General features: G+C 27.5%; 2 protein-coding genes across 6 annotated transcripts in view; one reads left to right on the forward strand and one right to left on the reverse strand.

Moving 5' to 3' along the window:
- Window positions 1-21,219, reverse strand: part of LOC123266981 (E3 ubiquitin-protein ligase MYCBP2) — a 226,078-nt gene that overhangs the window by 26,005 nt on the left and 178,854 nt on the right. The window lies entirely within an intron of this gene.
- On the forward strand, window positions 1,598-20,850 carry LOC123266982. 2 transcript variants are annotated; one of them, XM_044731439.1, is made up of 4 exons: window positions 1,598-2,192; window positions 17,158-17,577; window positions 18,203-18,495; window positions 18,554-20,850. In XM_044731439.1, the coding sequence occupies exons 1-4, from the start codon at window positions 1,989-1,991 to the stop codon at window positions 20,403-20,405; spliced, it is 2,769 nt and encodes a 922-aa protein (XP_044587374.1). In that variant the 5' UTR covers window positions 1,598-1,988; the 3' UTR covers window positions 20,406-20,850. The 2 variants fall into 2 exon arrangements, with proteins under 2 accessions (XP_044587374.1, XP_044587375.1); XM_044731440.1 differs by lacking the exon at window positions 1,598-2,192 and adding an exon at window positions 12,210-12,248.

Genomic DNA, 21,219 nt, shown 5'->3' on the forward strand with positions numbered 1-21,219 from the left:
AGTTTTATTTAATAACTGAATATATTGTTTCCAAATAAATGAAGTAATTAACATAATTAATAAATTCTTCTAAAATTCTGAGTATTTTTAATTTAACTATTTAAAATTTTATCAATTAAATTTTATAAAAATCAGTATAAAGTATATAGATCAATTGCATAAAAACCCGGAAAAAATTCTAAATAAATTGAAAGCAACACGCAACCGCTTTGATTACACAAAGAATCTAATATGATAATAATCAAAAAATTACGCAGTGATTTTATCGATTCAGTAACATACACTGGCAAGTTGGTCAAGGTTGACTACTGGTACTGGGTCCAGCTTGACAATCCGTTACATAAACCCAATACCTTCATCACTTATGATAGTGGTGCAAGACCACCTTATATTACTCTTACTCATATTTATATTTTCTTCGATACAACATGTATTGTACTAATTCTTAATATAAGACAAAAAAAGTCAAAATTAATTAACAAATACAAAATTTGTAATCATTTTATATATTTATTTATTTATCAAAATTTTTAGGCCCTGAAGCCTTAGCTCCCTAAGGGCCTTAAAAAATAAATACAAAAGAGATAAATAACATAATAATATCACTAATAACAAATAAAATAATAATTATAATAATAAGTAACGTTGTTTCAAAGCAAAGTCAATCTAAATTATAATTTGCTGAGTACATATGACTGTAGCTCATAAAACAAAAAAAAATATGAATATTCAGTAATTAAAATCATTTATCATCTTTATTTATAAAGAAACATGTAATATTTAGATCAAAATTTATTGTAGTCAATAATTGTGATAATCTCCTCCGATAACTAATTATAACACATTGAAAAAAAAATTAATTTGATTCAAGAAAAAAATTCTTGAACTAAGAGTATAATTTTGAAGAGGATAATTGTCTTGAATCAAGACGAAAAATTCTTTAATCAAGTAAAATTTCCTTAAATCAAAAATTTTTCTACTCAAACCAAGAATATTAAGTTCTTCAAAATTATCTTACTTGATTCAAGAACACTTTTTTTTTTTCTGTGCATTGACCAATAAAAAATATATTTAAAAATATCGATCTATTTTTCGAAATTAAAAAATAAAAAGACGGGAACCAAGATATAATTTTTAAGATGAGTAGCGAGTATCCTCAATTTAATATTAAGAGTCAATTTTATATAAGAGGCCAAGAAGATGAGAAGAAATTTTCAACCAAGACGAAGAGGCAAAAACAGAAGCCGAAGAAGAGAAGATGAACACGAAGTTGAAGAAGAAGAGGAATAGACAAGACAAGAAAAGGTCTCTACACTTGCTTAGCCTCTTTATCTCAAGTTGTTCCTCTTCTTGTTCTTATTCCTTGGGAGTCCGACTGAAGCACAACATACAAGCGAGTAAAATGTAAGTGTAAGTATAATAAGTGTTCCCAACAAAACCGAACCGATGCCAGTATATACAGTAATAATTCCTCTACTATAATATACCAGAGACTATTTCTTCTTCTTCTTGCTTATACATTAGATCCTCGTCTCTTTTATCTCTTAAACGCTCTGGAGGGAGACTTTACGTTAAAGAAGGTGGGGGACCCTTGATCGTATGCTACTCTCGCCAGTTCGAAAGCAACCTTCGTTACTACCGCGTCCATTTAAAATTACAAAACTTTTTTTAACAGATATATTTTTTACACAACTCCATGTTGTGAATTCCCGACTCCATACGCGATTTCTTAAACTCACTCGGGCTAGTTTTGATAGTTTCTATCAAAAACATTACAATGGATTCACCCGTGGATTTTTAAATTTATTTATTATTAAACCCAACCCGTGTTTATGTTTTTTGTTCCCACACACATCACTATGTATTTTTGAAACATGTGGTTACATAAAATAAGAATGAAAAGTTTGCTCAACTCTATTTTGTAGCTTTGTTAATTGTTTTATGTTTCATGTTGGTTTTGGAAATTATATATTTTTTTTAAATTAATAATGAAGTTCCTTAAAGTGTTTGGTGTGAAATACGCCAGTGTTGTGAATTTATTCTTGGTGTTTGTGTTTGTAATAGTCTTAGGACAAGTTTATCATGCTAACGGGGAATCCGAAAAAGTTGGAATATGCGCTATGGCTGGATGCAATTGTACCATTGTTGCCAAACATTGGGTTAATGTTAAATGTATTTTTACAGATTATGAGGTGATTTTATTTTTTTCTTTTCGTTTTTTTATTAACAGCTATTACTAATACTAATATTTAAGAAGGGAAGGGGGCAAAGGTTAATCCAAACATTGTATATTAGAAAATATTCTTTATCTAAGTTTTTACTTTATAACTATTTACTTTAAATTCTTGTTAAGACGTAATTTTTTTTGTTCGAAAAAAAATTGTACCTATATTTTTATTAATTTTTTTAAATTAATTATTGCGTTACAAAAATCAAAAACTGTTTAAATATCTGCTACAGCTGCAGGATAATATATTAAAAATTTTTGTTTGTAAATTTTGAAATTTTTTTTAACTTTCAACATTATGATGTTTTATTTTTAACTTCTAAAACTAATTTTCTTTGTATTTTTCTGAAAAAATGAGCTCACTTATTATGTCTCAGTAATTTTAATCAAAATTTTGTTTTTAATTGATTTATTTTCATTAAAAAAAAATTAATTTTTGTCATATTAATAGCAATAATTAAAATTTTTTTTAAAGAACAAAATAAAAAAATTTGTAAACAAACTGCCTATTTTTATACTTAAAAATTTTTTCCATGATCTTTACAAGACTCCTCTATCAAATTTTACCTTTTTTTATCTTCTTTTATTAAAATTTTCATTATTATTGCGGTTATTCCCTCCATTGTTCGCGTTTACAACTCCAATTATTACCTTTATTTAATTTCAACTTAAATAAAATTTGTCACGATTTAAAATTTATACAAATTAGGTCAATTTCAAACCAATAAATTATTAATAAAGAAAAAATAGACCAATAAAACGATCAAGGGCTCGAAATACGACTTACTTTCTTTACAAAATTTGTTACGACTGCGTCGTAAAATTATTCCCATAAATCCACTCGATTTATGTTCCTCTAGCTCCAAAATTTCTTCTAAACTCAAAAACCTACATTAATTACACAGAAAAAAAAATTTGCTTGAATCGAGTAAATATTTTTGAAGAACTTTATCTTCTTGATTTGATTAAAAAAATTCTTAAACTAAGAAATCTTTCTTGGCTTAAGTAAATTTTAGTTGATTCAAGAATTTTTCGTCTTGAATCAAGACAATTACCCTCTTCAAAATTATTTTCTTGGTTCAAGAATTTTCATCTTGATTCAAGTTAAATTTATTTTCAGTGCAGCCGTCAAAAAAAATGTATTCCAAAATTTTCTTTATTTTTTGATTAACCCATTTAATTTATAAAAATAAAATAATTTATCCGATGTTTTCCTAAAAGACATTCACATGTTAATATGTATCATTGTATACCATCAAGCCCCAGAGATACAAAAAGTAAAAAAGCGATAATAAATATCCCCGAAAATTCAAAACAGGTTCCGAGATGATTTACAGCAGGTATTTTTGAATAAAAACCTTTTTATTTCTTTACATCTTAACATCGCGCTTATATAAATAAATATAACTAATATAATTCTACTCCGTTCGTTTGAAATATAGGATTAGTTTTACGGACGGAATAACAATTATTAATGATAGTACCGATGACGATGACGATGACGGAGACAAGAAAAAGTTAAAGTATTTTTTTTTAAATTGAATGAAAAATATTCGGGAGTTAAAAATATAATTCAATTCATAAGACATGTATTTTTATTAAAGTACGAAGAGTGTGTATGTAGAGATGCCAAGAATTCACAGTAAAGTTAAGTTGGTTGATATCAAGGGAGAACAGTTGTTACAACCCGTCCCACTTGATGCTCGATTCGCCTCGCTGGTTATCCAGCATTAATTTCAGAACTGAAACATTATTTTAAAATTTCTTTCCCAGGGTTTCATTCTTAACTCTATCTATTGCGCTTTAATTAATTTAAAGCTATGATTAATGTTTTCAGTAATTATTTTAAATGAGTCACCTTATTTCTATTTGTTCAATAAACTCTATCTGTCCAGAATTTTTCTTTATCTACTTAATGACTGCTTATCGCTTTGTCATACGCCGCACAGATGGTTTTACAATCTTTTGGTTACTTTTTTTATTTTATTTTAATGCTTTTTCACATTATTTCCGTCAATTTTGTTAAGATAACTAAATAAGTAACGAGTATAATTAGGATTAATTGTTTTTCGGTGAGAAAATTATAAAAATGTAAGTATATGACGTTTTCGTGGAAGTATAAATTGGTATTTTCGGTGAAGGTTATTTTTGACTTTTGGACAATTGAAATTATGAGTGTTTAATAGATCATACTGTGAAAATAATTGGTTCCAGGTAGGGAGTTAATGTTTTAGTGTGTAATTACGTCAACTAGATTGTTTTTTTTTCTAATTTTACTTTATTGTTATTATCATTTTTTATATTTGAGGATTAAAAAATTTATGTCTGAAAATTTTTTATTATTATTATTATAAAAAAGTTTTTAAAATCCTCATGTGGAAACTTTGAAAAATTATGAATAAAAAATTTTTTTTATGATTTTTTTTTTAAAAAGAAAAAATTACAATAATTTTTTTATTAAATTTAAAACTATGGAATTTAAAAAATTTATTATTTGAAAGTTATGACAGTAATTTTAACAGTGTAATAATAAAATAAAAAAAAGTGTAAAAAATTTTAGACTTTAAATTATTGAAATAAATATTTTAAAATACGAAAAAATAATAAGAATAATTTTTTTTAAGAAATTTCTCACAGAAAAATTCCTTATCAATTTTACCGGCTCTGTTGTATTTTAGATAAAATAATAATATAATATAAACAATAAAATATTGAAAGAATTATAAAAAAATTGTATATGCCTGGAATTCATGAAAAATAAGAAAAATTCTTTTGACATTATTGTATTAAAGTCTTTTGACAAAAATGATCTTTTAACAGATGTAACTTTGGTGAAAAACTTAAAATAAAAATTACATAGAGATTTAAATAGTTCCGAATTTCCGAAGCTTAAAATATATTTTTACTTTTTATCATACGGTAAAAAATATTTCTAGAATATAGTGAATCGAATATAACTAAAAAAACTATCAAATATTTTGGAATTGTTATTTTTAAAAATGAAAATATTTTACGCTCTAAAAATATTTTCATGAATTACAAAGTTATAAAAAATAAACACAGGTGTTTTAACAATTGACTCAGAAAGTAAATACTTGTTATTGTAATTTCTAATCTGATGAAATTAATATTCTTTTTGCAATAATAGTAAACAAAAAAAGTATATTTTTATGTCAAAACAATTTTTTAAAAATTAGTAATTGTAATTTTTTAACTCTACTTAATTTATTTAATTTATTATTCAACACTTATAAAGGTTTGCAAAGCTTAGAAGATCTCGGGGCGAATTAAGCTACCATAAAATTTCAGAATGTCTGGGACGGAATTAGATATTATTTTAAGACAAAAATTGTTTTATTGCAAAAGCAGTCTTTATTTTTGTGTCTATTTTTGCACCAAGTTCCTTTTCTACAAACTACAAAAATACAAGAATGAATAATTAATCAACCTATAAATCAATAATTTTGACAAAAAAACATCTTGTAAGTCATAAAAATTATAAATTTAATTAAAAAACAAAATATTTTTAAATAATATCAACCAATGTCCTATCGGGGATTCGAACTCGCGTCCTGTCGGTCAAATATTACGTATTCTAACCGCTAAGCTATTAAATAAAATTCATAATTCATATATAACACTTCTCAGGTTGTAATTATTGCAATTATTTTAATTACTACTATTTTGTTTTTGTTTTTTCCTTCTTTGTTGATTCATCATTATATTTACATAATATTCTATAATTAGCCATAATTAATAGAAAAATCAAATTTTTTGTACGTAAAATTTCGTTTCAAAAATTTTTATTAAATATTTAATGAACTAATTTAGTAATTATTGGATTTACTATAATTATATAATAAATAAATTTAATTTAATCCAGTTAAATAAAATATTTAACAATAGATAATTTAAATCTAGACAATTTAATAAAATAAATAATTTGCAATCAAGGTCAAAGTGAAGTCATTAAAATAATTACAACTTAAATAATAAAAAATGAATCAGATAGTCAATTAAAACGTGATAAACACAATAAACATGTGTGGATATTCTTACACACGTGTCAATATAAATTCAAATGTAAATGTCTATATTATATTATTTTTGTTTCTTTCTTTCATTCATTAAATCAGTAAATAAAATATTGTTAGTTGCGGTTTGTGCATTACCGGGGGGGGAAGTTTATTTAAAGAAAGCTTTTTTCGTATGGAGCCACCAATTTTATTCCCATGGAACGTAAACGGGGGCCAAACCTAGTTGGGCTTCCGTTCAACGGGACTTCCGGTGGAGCCAGTACGGCACAGGGGCCGCTAGACCATGGGAGAATTAAATGGACTGAGAGTATAAGTTTTGTATTTATATATCGAGGAAAGACGCATTGTACTTGACACATTACAGCAACAGCCGATACTTTACTTATTGTGTATAAAATTCAATGTTGAATTTAATATTGTAGATTTTATATCATTTATTGTAGACTTTTCTTTATTACTAGTCTATCGTATTCAATTGTGTATCGCCAATGGGGCTGAACTAACGGGAAAATTTTTAGTTTTAGTAATAATATAAATGTTGCTTTTTCGATTAATTATTTATTATCTTTACTTGTTACTTGTTATTTAGTCAGGAGGTATTGAACTTGCTAATAAAAAATCTAAGTTTTTTTTTAACTTGCTAAAACAATTGAATAATTAAATATCATAAATAATAAAATGATTCATTTAAATCTAGAGCAGGTAAGATAATTTAATCAATGACTTTTAGTATAAATATAAATCTGTGGGTGATTAGATAAATAATATACGAGTAAAATATCAAATAATCGGTGGAATAAATATTAATGTTAAAATTTAAACTGAGATATTGATTTTTTTATTAAATTAATTTATTGCAGGCTAATTTAATGTAAAAATAATTTTTTTAGTGAAATTTTTGTAGAAAATTTTTATAAGTCAATAGAGGAATTATTTTAAAATTTTTAAAAATAAATTAAAAACTAAAATAATAAATTAAAAAATAAAATTTAAACTAAAAATTTTAATAAAATTAAAATTTAAACTGAGATATTGGAGCTTTTTTATTAAATTTATTGCAGGCTAATTTAATGTAAAAATAATTTTTTTAAGCGAAATTTTTGTAGAAAAATTTTTATAAAAGTCAATATAGCAATTATTTTAAAATTTAAATAAATAAATTAAAAAATAAAATTTATTAAAATTAAAAATAAAAATTTTAATATAATTAAAATTTAAACTAAAAATTAATTGCAAATAATTTTCTGCTGTTAATAAATTTTTTTAACAAATAAAAATTAATTTTAAAATAAATTAAAAATCATTCTGTAATTTAGAAAAATAATTAAATAAAAAAAAAAACTAAAACTTTTTACTTAAACTCTTTTTTACATATTAATAAATAATTTCTAAGCAAGTGGACTTTAATTCTCAAAATGAATCATCAAATTTACTAAACTGGTATTCAGTCTGCACTAAAAATAAGCAAGAAATAAAACTAAATCCTGTTGATTAAAAAAACTAATATATATACAAACATAAAAAAAGAGGCATGAGAAAAGGAAGGAATAAAAAATTGAATAGAATATTCAGTGTAAGCGTGACTAATTTCCACAGATAGTACCAAAGGCATGTATTAGTTCTGGCTGACAAGTAGCTGCTAGTATTTACGTTTGGTTAAGCTTGTGTGTTATGTATATTGTGTATATATATATAATATCATATCTTACAGAACCGATCTGATGTATGCATTACATGTATGTCGTGTTAGTGCGAATGGCCTCGAAGCACCTAACCGATCGAGTCGATTATTGCGACATTTCCTCTTTGGTTATATCTATCACAACAGCTATTATAGTACACCGTTGCGCTAAGATATTTACATTGACGTTAAAATTGTCAGCTAAACAGTTTTTTTTTATTTCAATGAACAAATAAGACCGACATACTTTGAAAATTTAGGAGTAAAAATAAAAATTTAATAGCTGAAAAGAGAAATAGATAAAAGAAATTGATGATATGGTTTGAACTTTAGTTCGGAGTGGATAGGATGATTTTATCAACATTGCAGTCCAGGATGTAGCGTTACATTTTATTTCTATATACGCCTCCATTAGACCTTAGAGAATTTAAACATGAGAATACTGCATACTGTGCACTATATTTATACTTATGTTTATATTTATTAAAATAGTAACTGTTTACTCGGAAAAACAAATTGAAAGATACTCATGGATTATATTACTGTCATAAAAGCTTGATAATAGCAGTGAGAAAATTCAATTACGGCCTACTAAAACTAGGTACTTATATAAATATATACACAGAAAAAAAAAAATTAACTTGATTCAAGAGAAAAATTCTTGAACCAAGAATAAAATTTTGAAGAGGGTAATTGTCTTGAATTAAGACGAAAAATTCTTGAATCAAGTTAAATTTCATTAAATCAAGAAAAATTTTCTTAAATCAAAAATTTTTCTACTCAAGTCAAGAATATTGTTCTTTAAAATTATATACTTGATTCAAGAACATTTTTTTTCTGTGTAGGAGCATTAATGATAACAATAATAATAAAAAAAAAATTATAACACTTTATAATAGCAAAAAAATAATAATGGAGTATTATTAAATTGAGAAATAAAGTTATAAAATATTCTTAGAGAGCTAAGACTGATCCAATCTCTTGAAGCCCGCATAGACCGCGAGTAGAGTGATGAGGATGAGAGTGACGACTTATCGAGTACGAGGGTGTTTACAGCTCATTGAGGGTCTATTGTTGGATAGATTAGATCCAAAGAGCCGAGCAATCTGAATTATACTCTTTATCATTTTTTATTTCTTATTCTATTGAGTTCATTATTTTTAGTACAATTGAACTCGTCATTTTAAACACGTTATGATATGATGGTATGACATATTTAATAATAGTGTAAATTTAGTGTTGAGTTTTATTTAGTAGATTTTTTGAAAAATTATCTGGGCTGGTCGCACGATTAATGGTTTCTAATAAAAATAAATAATAATGTGATGAGCAATTTTTTAAGGTGGTAATAATTGATTATTATGATTAATATTTATTAGAAAAATTAAACAAAAAAATTTTTTTCCTGATTTTTTCTATAAATTTAATATTTTTCATTAAAAAGAAATTTTGGACTGAATTTTTTATTAACAAATAAAAATTTTAAAAAAGCGCTTTCTGTTAAGATAATTATTTCTTTTTGCGTAAACTTATACAGAAAAAAATAATTTTTCATTAAAAAATAAATTATTTTGATTAAAAAAATCTTCAATTCTCGTAATAATTTTTAATTATTGGTTAAAATTCAATAAAAAGAAGTTTTAATTATCTACAATAAAAAAAAATTAAAATTAGTTAGTAAATCAGACAAATTTTGTCTCTAAACAACTTTCAAGAAAAATTTAAGTGGACTAGATCTTTTTGGACACCCACGCAACATCTTATGATCTTGTCTTGAGGTCAATTACATTTTTTTAACCATTATTTATGACCAAAACTCCTTAACTTATTTATTTTTTACTATAAAAATACATTAGAAAAATACGACGACTTTTTCACTGAATTTAATTAAAAAATACGGATTTTAACACGTCAAAAATATGAATAAAAATTTTATAAAATAATGTGAGTAATTGAGTCTAAATGAAGTAATTTTAAATTTTTTATTGTATAAATAATCCACGTAATACGTATAGTAATGCTCATAAAATTGCACGGCATCTCTGAGCTGTTGTGTATCCCAATTAACCGAATTATCGCAAGCACGTCCTGACCCGGTGGGTTCACACATACACAAGCATTAAAGCTAAAGACTGAGAGAGACGACTGATAGTAATCAGACTGGTAAAGAAAGATATAATATGATGTATGTAATACAATGAAATGATTCAATGAGAAAAAAGAAGAGAGTGAATAATGTATAATTTAATCGGCGACCTCGGGTGCGTGCGCATGACATTTCTTCTGTCAACTTCCGGTATCCAGTGTTGTGTTATATATGTTATATTGTGTCTCTTCGCCGTAGCTAATTAGAAAAGAGAGAAAGATAATTATATTTTATTACAAAGCTTAAACCGTTACTTTATTTTCAATTTTTATTAGGTTTTTCATTTTCGAGATGTTTTAACTGTCTGTTTCATTTTTTTATTTTATCTTTAGACAGTCTAGGGGTTTCCGGGATAGAAATAGTTTTTTTACAGAATAGGTCATGTTTATTTTTTTTGATAATTCGTTTCAAGCGACCGTGAATCGTTAAATTTATCTTTTCTTTGGGTTTGTGTTTATCGACGTTGATTTCGAGGCTTGTATGGAGATTTTATGGGTTCATATGATGAGTCATTACATCTGGAATTCTTTGGGAGTTCGAGATTATTTCAAAGGGGTTATGAAATTCTTTGTACTCAAATTCAGGGAGTTATTTTAAATATGCAGAGCTATTTATATTTTTTCCCTGTTTCTAATTTTAATTATTATCAAAATTTTTATGAATTTTTGAAAATTAAATAAATTAACATTTAGTTCAATTAAACATTTACTTACTTCAATAATAAGTTTTAACAAAAAATCAGAAAACAAGATCAAACATTGCTAAATTTAATTTCAACAATTGTATTTAATAAATTGTTATTTTTTTATTTATCAACGTAATTTTTGTATAAATATTTGCTTTTAAAATTTTCTTCAAACTTGTTCGTGTTTTTTTAACTTTTAAAATTAAAAAAAAATTAACTTTATCATTTTTCTAACCTATTTATAGAAAGATTCTTTGAAGAATTACATAAATAGTTTGAATTAATTGAAGTTAAAAAAGTGCAAAAATTTATAATAGAAATTTTTAGTCAAAGAAGAAATAATTTAACAGTTTAAAGTTTATTGTAAAATTTACTATTGATTTCTGTTAGCATTAATCATTAATTTTTTTATAATTTTATAAGTCATTCAATAATTTAATGGATATTTTTTTAATACTTTAAGCTTTAACATTCATTAAAAATTTTAAAAATTCTTGCATTAGAAACTTGCATTAGATAAAAATTTTAACGACTGCACATTCTCGGAATTTTCGGTAGTTTCTCACAAAAATTTTCAAACATTTGTTACTCTTATTTCCAGAAAAGCTACTTCCTCTGCACTGACTAAATAATTTAATGTTATTCAGTACATTTAAGCACGCTTTAACTTTCAAAATTTTGTAAAATTAATCTTTTTTTTTTCAATTGTATTTCAAAATTGAATTCCCGCAAAATAACTGTTTGAATTTCAAATTTATCAGTCAATTCTTTAAAATAATTTTATCCGTGAAATTCTATTGTAACAAATGTAAAAACTTTCGAGAAGACAAGTGTCTATTTAACTCCAATATTTAAAATCTCAACTCTACCTGTGGAGTTTTCTTTTTCACTCAATGAATAAATTTGTACAAAGCATAAAATGACCCAAATATATGCACATAAAATGTTAACTTATTTAATGAACTGCTAAATTTTCAAAATTTTCATTTAAAAAAAAATTTGTATAAATTACTTCTCTTGTTAAATAATTTTAAGAATTTTTTCCCAGCGTATCTAAACACATAAATGTTTAATGTTTTTCTGTAACTAAATTCATGTAATTTACATGATAATAGGACGTGACTCTTAACTACATTTATTACATTCCGGTAAATTACTATTTACATTTTTAGTTTTCAAATTTTAGAACATGAAAGTTTAAACCATGAATGTAACTTTTTTTTATTGAGATTTAAAAAACTTATAATAATAATAATAACTTGCAAGACGGTTTAGTGTCAATTTTCTTTCGTGGTTAAAACCTGTAACATGAGTGGTTGGTTCTATGACAACGTCATATGGCCCTCACAGTATTTATCCATAGTATCTGTTTCTTTGTTATATTATGTTTATCACATTCATATTCAAGAGTCATATGTCTTGAGTCCACTCGATTTTCAAGCCATGGCATGTTTACCTTGAGCTTACTTCAGGTATTAAATTTTAGATAAATTTTTTTTCTATCGATTATGAAATTTACAGATATGATTTATGTATGTACTTAGGAACAAGGAGGTTTTTAGTAATTCTAAAATTAATACGTCTAACTAAACGTTTATTTTTATTTTTACTTTTATTTTTCACAAAACAAGAGCTAGAAATTATTTTTATGAATTTCTGAGTGAAATATTAAAAATCTAAAAAAATCATAAGAACTTTTTTTTAGAAAATTAAATTCTCTACAAAAAAAATTTCTTTCAATTTTTTTGTCTCCCATCATTAAGACAGAATTATAATTTAAAGTAATTAAAAATTTTTTTCCACTACTTAATTAAAAATTTAATTTTCATCTAAATATAAACTCAAAATTCGGAGTAAAAAATTAAAAATCTAAAAAAATAAGGCAGCTTTTTTTTTAGAAAATGAAATTCTCTACAAAAAATTTTTCTATTATTTTTTTTAACTCCTATCATTTACAAAATTTAATTAAAAGTGTATTAAAACACTCGAAATAGCCGAAATAAATCTACCGACAAGCATTTAAATTAAAATAAAAGCGATTGGAGTTATTATAAAGTAAAGATACATGAATATGAAAATACCTAAGAGAGTTATTTGATTTCTCTTTAGCAGAACTCGGCTCTCGTATTTGTACTCGCATCTTTCCCGTCTCTTAACTCAAGATTTTAGTGTGACTCAAGGGGTTGGGGTGGCCCCGAACTATTTCTGCACTTACTTGGCTTTCAGCACAAAGAACATCTTGACTTGTAGTTTATAGAGTGCAAATGCTTATCTTAACCTCATTGGCGATCGTAAATATTTGTAAAACAATTTTTGTTATTTCTTAACATTAATAGTTTATTTATTTCATATTTTATTTTTCTAAAAAATAGGTAGAAGGATTTGTTTTTATTTAATAAGCTATATAAATGATTTTTTAACATCATAGGATTTAATAAATATTTATTAATAGTTAATAAATTATTTATTAAATGTTAATAAATATTTTTTAACTATTAATAAATACTTATTAACTATTAATAAATGTACTTTCCTCCCAATAAATATTTATTAAAAAATATTTATTAAAATTTAATAAATTAAATAATTAAATTGTCTTAAAATAAATTATTTATTTATTCGATTTGAATGCCAAGGCATCAGCCAAATGGCAAAAATACAAAAGTAAGTAGTATAAAGTACATGTAAGAGTATAAACAGGTCTATATAAACATATTAACAATATTTAAATTAGAAGAAATAATCAACTAATTACAATCAGTCAAAGTGAAATGAAATAAGAGTAACAAGGAATTTGAAAATATAATATAACTGCTAGACTAAGTTAGATTTAATGCACTGCAAGTTATACCAAATTTAACAACTTGAAATTTCCTCAATGGTACCAGGAATTAGGCTCTCCTTGAGCTCAAGGTCATGGAAGAATTTATAAGCTTTTGTCTTGAAGGTGACAATACTAAGTGCATTGATGACATCAGGTGGTAATTCACGCCAAAGACGTATTGAAGAGATTAAAAATGAGTGTTCATAAGAAGCAGTTGAAAAATTGGGAATTTTAAATGTGATGTTATTATTTCTGGCAGCTACTCTCTCGGAACGTCTGATATCAGGTGACTCTTGGACGAATAGGCTTCTGAGGAAACTAGGTTCACCAGAGCTGAAGAGTTTGTACAAAAAACAAGCCAAGAAATAATACCGCCTCGATTTGACTGTGATCCACTGTAAAGAGCGTCTATGAGGTGTAATATGTTCATCACGCTTCAGATTGAAAATAAATCTTATGCCATTGTTTATTAGACGCTGTAGCTTATAATCTAGCCTCTTCGATATGTCTATCAAGACCAAAGAGCAGTAGTCAATGATAGGAATAATCATTGCAACAACCGGTAATTTTCGAGTTGAAGTAGATAAAATATTCTTCCTATATTTGAGGCTATTTAGAGCACCATAAACTTTACGAGAAATATGCGAAACGTGCAGATCCCAGGAGAGATTGGCTGATAAATGAACACCCAGATGTTTAATTGAGCTGACATATGGGATAACATTACCATCGATGATTATTTGTGGAAGATCACAGTCCTTGAGAATCTTCAATTTCCTATTACTCGCTAGGATCATTACTTTTGTCTTCACAAGGTTTAGTTCGAGGCCAATTCAATTGTTAATATAGTTAATAAATCCTTTTATCAGTTAGTAAATTTAATTTTGTTAAAAAATATATCAATGATTATTTTTTGTCTTATATTTCTAATATTACACATATATAACAGCAAGACAGTAAAGAAATATTATATATTATATATGAGCTTAGAAAAACATAAAGATATCTGGTCTTTAAAGCGACAAATATAAAAAGCGACCGTGGGATAATATTACAAGCCTGACTGTGACTGGTGATGCACACCAGTATATGTATTATATAGCATACAGGTCTTAAGGGTTTCTCTACTGCCCTCTTAGGGGCTTCTCCCCCGCATTATTCACTAGATAAATAAAAAAAAGAATCCTAAAATTAGTTTTACAACTGGAACTTCTTTAACGGTTGCATCAAGTGTCACATGCCCTTGGTATAAATTTATAAACTTAAAAATTTACTGTGGATGAAGGAAACTGTGAACGACTTTTCCGACTTCTGAAAAAATTCATTTGAGGAAGATGCTTTTTTTTAATTTAAAATCAAGCGAACTCGAGTTGTGAAGAAGATGAGAAGTAAATAAATAAGTACAGTAGGATGTAGGATGGCAAAAGAGACCGGCCTCGAATTATGCAGGAACTGATCGAAGACCCGACAGTGGATAAATAATTGAGCAGGAAGGTGTGACGTGCATTGAATCGTTAAAATGAATCCCCAATCCTATTCGTCGTTTTCACACTGACTCTTTTATTCTTATGCTTCTCTTTAGTTCCATTCCACTCTGCCGTTTCATTCGGGTTTTCTTTTGACTGTTATTTAGCTTACCAGTCACGAATCGAGGCTAGATCTTTCATTAAATAGCTTTTTTCTTTAATTAAGCCTTCATGTACACTGTACACTGTACACTGTTTATGTTTTCGTTCTTTATTCAATCGGTAAAAGAATTGTCGTTTTATTTGGATGAAAATTATTGTAATTTTTTTAGTCTCCAGTTATTTAAAAAAAAACATACCTTACATCAGGATATCCTCGTAAAAATAGTCAAAATTGCTTCCTAGGGACGTATTCAATATCTGAATAATAATTTTAAATTTCTAATAAATTTATAATTGATAGTAATAAATAAGTACACTGATAGGATTTTTTTATAGTTAAAAATATTTGTTAATATTTAACAAATATTTCTTAGTGTTTAAAAATATTTATTAATATTTAATAAATTAATATCAGATTTATTAAATACAAACAAATCATTTTAAATACTAAGAAATATTTGTTTAATACTAAAAAGCCGTCTATAATAAATGATTTGTTAAATATTAACAAATATTTTTAACTATAAACAAATCCTTTTATCAGTGTACGAAAGAAAAATAAGACCATAGAGAATAAGTATGTCTAATTCTGTTTTCTTCCTTTCACACTATCGTTTAGTCAACAAAAAATAAATTCAGGGGGTCTTCTTCACTCCACGGGGTCTCTTTGTCCCACGGAGTAGTGCTCCACGGGTCAATTATGAATCCCTCGGTCTCTACTTACAACTTTTAAAATCAATATGGTAATTTATATAATTAAAAAATAAAAAAATCTTGTATTCAGCGTATTTAGACGATAAAACAATTTCTTTTAGTTAAATTTGGTATTATTAAATCGATTTTTACTTAAATTTGAGCCTTTTTAAAGCTTTATATGCTTTTCAGCTATTTGTTTATTTTAAAAGATATTTTTATAGCCAAATTTGATATCATTACTCAATTTTTCAATACTTGTATATAAAATGTATGTAAAATGAATAAAAGTCAATATTGCGTCGAAAAATTTTGTGTTTAAATTGTTGTGTTAAGCATTTAACACTTATTTGTGTTAATTTTTCTTTAATTAACACAAAAAAGTGTTAAATTTTTTTGAAGATGAAAAATTCTTTATTGAATAAATAGCCGCAAAAAAAGAAGCAAAATTATTTTAAATATCTCTTAATCTCGAAACTTCCCTAACTTATTTCTATCTCTGTTAAATTTAAATCCAATAGAGTTTTAGTTTATAGCATCAAGTCTTTGTAACTTAATTGCAAGTAGTCTCAATACAAGTTTATCATATTGACTCACACAATGTTGGTAATTCCACAATTTAATGCAACACACAATTATCAAACCCGACTGTCAAATCATATCTTCAAAACACATAAATAAACTCATATCAGTTTATTTGTAATATTTTTTCATTGTGTTTTATTTCTTTAAAGAACAAATGCAAAAGTTGAATTTGTGATAAAATAATTTAAACAATGAAGTTTATAATAATAATAACAATTGATAACGTAAATATATGGTTAATGTTAAGAGAATAGTATTTACTTTCAGTATGATATAAATTTATAGTCATGCAAGAAAATAGGAGATATAACTTTGTTGGCGCTTATGCAAAAGTATAAATATAAAGTACATAGTTGGGTCGTCGCCATTACCGGAAGTTATTTCGAAAGGTATTACTGTCGTCTGGAAGTCAATAAGAAACAGATGATGACACTTAAATTCCCTTTGAAAAATTAATATGAATGATGTTTTAATATTAAATTTTGATCACAACAAATATCAATTGATTTTTAATTAATTAACTGAATAAAAAAATTTATTGATAATCTATGTTAATACTGACGTTTATTGACCTTTTGAGATCGACGACTGGAACCTAAATATAGTATTTGATTTTATTAGCAATATTGATGATAATCTTTTCTATTGCAGGAAGTAGAATTACATGAAGGGTCAATTCCAGCTGACGCATCAGATGTCTCAGTGTCTCGTTGTCGCGAATTGAGGATCCACTCAGGAGCTTTTACAGGCGGTCCTCAACTAAAAAGAGTTCACGTGACGGGAATACACAGTGTTGTCGCTAAAACTCAGGCATTTCACAATATTAGCGCTCCAAATCCACTCTTGGAAGTTACCGAATGCAATCGAGTTGTATTGGAGTCTCAGGCGTTCAAAAACGCACGTGGAACGCTTTCAGTGTCTATATCAAGATGCAAGCACGTTGAGATAAAGCCAAATGCCTTCTCTTGGTTACTCAGATTCTCGATTAGCCAAGTTCCTGATCTTGAATTATCGAGCAACGCTTTTAAATTCGATGCACCTCCTCACGGTCGTCATGGACCAGCGACTAAGGTAATTTTTTGTTGTAATTGTTTTGCATTTCCATGGTTTCATATCATTCTGACCAATAGTCAATTTATTATGATAAATATTTAGGTTGCATTTGAAAATTATCTATCTCTAGATACATAATTAATAAATGACCTTGTATCTCGTGAACTATTGACATTTTTAAAGAAATAAGCTCATCTCAATGTTACACTCATCAAGACCTTTTATTTGAGTACCCACATCAATTTTTCATATATTTTATATATATATATATATATATATATATATATATATATATATATATATATATATATATATGAAAAATATATAAAAAATGCATGTGAGTACTCAAATAAAAGCTCTTGATGAGTGTAACATCGAGATGAGCTTATATCTTTAAAAACGTCAATATTTAAGAAAGTACAGTGCAATTTAATAAAAGTCATTACTTAATAAAACAAAATTTTATTTATTCATAATTAAATATTTAACTTGTAGACATTTTCACAGAATAGTTTTTAATTATTGCCCGATGAGAAAATGTCAACGAAAAAGTTTAATTTTTTTTTTATATTTTGATTGTATGTATAATGGAAAAAAAAAGAAATTTTTCCACAGTGAAATAATATGAAATTATTATTCACAGATAATGTTCCAAAGTGTTAAAATAACGGAGTTGCCAAGTTCAGTATTTCCGTCAGCAGCTGCTGAGATTCGTATGGACGACGTTTGGACAAAAGTTATTCGCAAGGATGCTTTCTGCGCGTTGCTATTTCTCGGAGTTAGAATAAGCAATGCGTCAATAAACGACATCGAGTATGGAGCGTTCAACGACAAAACTCTAATTCATAATTTCGAATTAATCGACGTATCACTACGAAATATCAAAAACGGATCCTTCCGAGCTGCATTTAACAACTTTACAATTCAATATTCGAGGTAAACATTATTAATTATTCATATTTAAACTTATGATTAATTAAAAATAACATTACAGGGTAGACTCAATCGAAAGCGGAGCAATAGACATTTCAGCAGCAGCAATAGCCTTCAACAACAACGAATTTCACTTGCTCGAAAAAAAGTCAATAACCTTGAAACAATGGAGCAAGATCATCGTCGACCACAACCACTTTATCGACATAGCCGAGGATGGAATCGTCGCGGATGAAATCGCTGAAAAAACCCCAGAACAGCAGCTTGAATTCTCGTTCCGCGGCAACAGAATTAACAAAGCTGAGAAAAATTCGCTGCGATTCGCTTCAATCAGTGAGAAGTCCAACATAAACAATGCGACTGTCGGAAACAACTACTTCGAAAAAATGTGCAATTGCTTCATTGAGAACTACATCCGTGAAATAACCGGGAGGAACTCTTCCGTGGAGTGGATAATGAAGTCTAGTTACTGCATCGCCGGAGACTGGTTAGGAAATTGTTTGAAAATCCCTCAGGGTTACTTAGAAATGGGGAATTTCACGTCAACGATCTGCAGCCCGGAGGACAACGTAGTTTGCCGTGAGCCCTCGGAAAAGCCTACATCCAGTGTGAGTCCACCCAGCGTAGGTCCACACGTTTATCCTCGACAGAACAGCTTTTTCGACGTCGAAATGAGCGACTCTGAACAATTGGAACGCGAAAAACGGCTGATAGTAATTGTTTGCGTAGCAGCTGTTTTTGTGATAATCGCAATCATCCTAACGTCTGGAATTCTCTACATGCGCCGCCGTGGCGTCTGCCCAAAGCTGACCTCCGGCCATCTTATGAACCTGACGAATTCGTGGCTGTCACCTAACAGCGGAATGACCGCAGCTACATCAGCTCGTTCGATTTCGCGGCTCAGTATTAATGAGTACGCTGGATTGAGGCCAGAAATGCGGACTTTGAACGAAAATGAACAAAATGACAACCTTCAAGAAAATGCAGATGTTCTGACCGAAGAAGGCTTCACTTATACGGAAAACAAAGCTTCTCAAACGCTGCCAGAAGAACTGACCGAGGAATATTTAAGGGAACTACGTGACCGACTTAACGACCCGGATAATTACAGCCAGGCGCGTGACATGATTGAGCACCTTTATGATCTCATAAAGGTGGAGGAAAGTTGCAATAACAATAATGAGAGACCTGGATCTTGTGGGCTCAATGATGAGGAGAATACTTACGATATAATTGCTCCGCGAATTCGCAGACCGCGGAACCAAAAGCCTACTACGGATATGGGCACAAAAGTGCCGTCTTTGGAGAAATTGTTGCCAAGTGAGCATTCTATTGTCAATAGACCGGCTATTGCTGAGTACACTGAGCCAAGAGACCTGAGAACTAGTGATCAAAATCATCTTTACGCAGAATTACCCGGAGATGAAACTGTGCCAAGCACTAGCAGACTTTCACAGCCGATTTTAGCGGCTACTTTGGCTGCCGCTCGAGCACCATTACCACTGCCACCAGATGTTGTTAATGATCATCTTATTAATAATAAAAGTAGTTGTAAGAGTAGTAATAATGATAGTTGTAGGAATAATAATAATTATGAAAGACAGTATTTAGATCTGGATGTTGAGCATCCTTATCAGGAAGCTATTAACGATAAAAGACACCAGTCTAAGTCGTTGTTCTTCTTTAAAGCGCTTGGCGATAGTTTGAAGGGTAATAAAATGAGTAATAATAATAATTGTAAAGGCGTAAGTCTGTTTGCGGAGTATGCTGATCCGAATGACGTTACCGCGCATCTTTATTCAGAACTGCCGGAACCACAGGGCTCCTCAACGCCTGTTAGTAAAATGGCAAATCGACCGCTTCCGATAAAACCAGACCAAGAGAATGTTACTATTAATTTGGCCAGGACGTGAGTTTAAACTACCGACATGTGTGCCAAGCTTTATTGTCTGTGATAAAATCGCTTTTTTATCTTGATTACTTTATCGTTTATTGTAATTAAAAGTTTCACCGAGGAAAGTTGTCCGGTTTTTCCTTGAAATAAATAAAATTAATCTGTTGGATTGATTGATTTATTGATTAAGGGACTAGTGTATGATTGGTATTAATTTCAAGTGATTTGTGAACTCGACTTGTTTATCGGTTGAGTGATTTATTTCTAGAGGTTATTCATTCTTTTTTATTGTGTATAATTGAATATTTGGAAGATTGTTTTCTTTTTCTTTTTTTATATTAGTAAAGTTGTATTCTATATCGATGCAGTAGAACGGCTTTCGAACTGATTTTCTAACGAACGAAATAATAATTATAAATATCATAGTATAATATAACTTTTTTATAACGAATTACAGTGTATGTATATTGTATATATTTTTATTTATGTATATTTGCTTCGTGAATTTATAATTAAAGTGATAATGTTAATAATAAAAGTCTTTTTTTTTCAATTTTTTAGAAAATAGTTTACTCAAATTAATAACTAACTTTTTCTATTTAAAATATAAGTTGTAATTTTGACTTCAATTATACCTGAATTATTCAATTACCTAAATTTAATTTACTTAAAAAATTTTTGGCAAGTTAATTTTTGAGTAATTTCTAACATAAATTTTCAATTAATTTTAAAACAGTTTATTAAATTAATGGCGCGAATATTTCTAATTTACCCATTAATTAATATTTAAGTTCTCGTCGATATTTACAATATCGACGTTCTAATTAGCAAAT

Source organism: Cotesia glomerata, linkage group LG6 (genome assembly GCF_020080835.1).
Source record: "Cotesia glomerata isolate CgM1 linkage group LG6, MPM_Cglom_v2.3, whole genome shotgun sequence".
Taxonomy (NCBI): Eukaryota; Metazoa; Arthropoda; class Insecta; order Hymenoptera; family Braconidae; genus Cotesia; species Cotesia glomerata.

Coding starts and splice junctions, on each gene's coding strand:
- LOC123266982 (XM_044731439.1), top strand. CDS start 1,989: ATGAAGTTCCTTAAAGTGTTTGGTGTGAAATACGCCAGTGTTGTGAAT. Junction 2,193..17,157: donor GTATTTTTACAGATTATGAG/GTGATTTTATTT, acceptor TTTCTATTGCAG/GAAGTAGAATTACATGAAGG. Junction 17,578..18,202: donor GTCATGGACCAGCGACTAAG/GTAATTTTTTGT, acceptor TATTATTCACAG/ATAATGTTCCAAAGTGTTAA.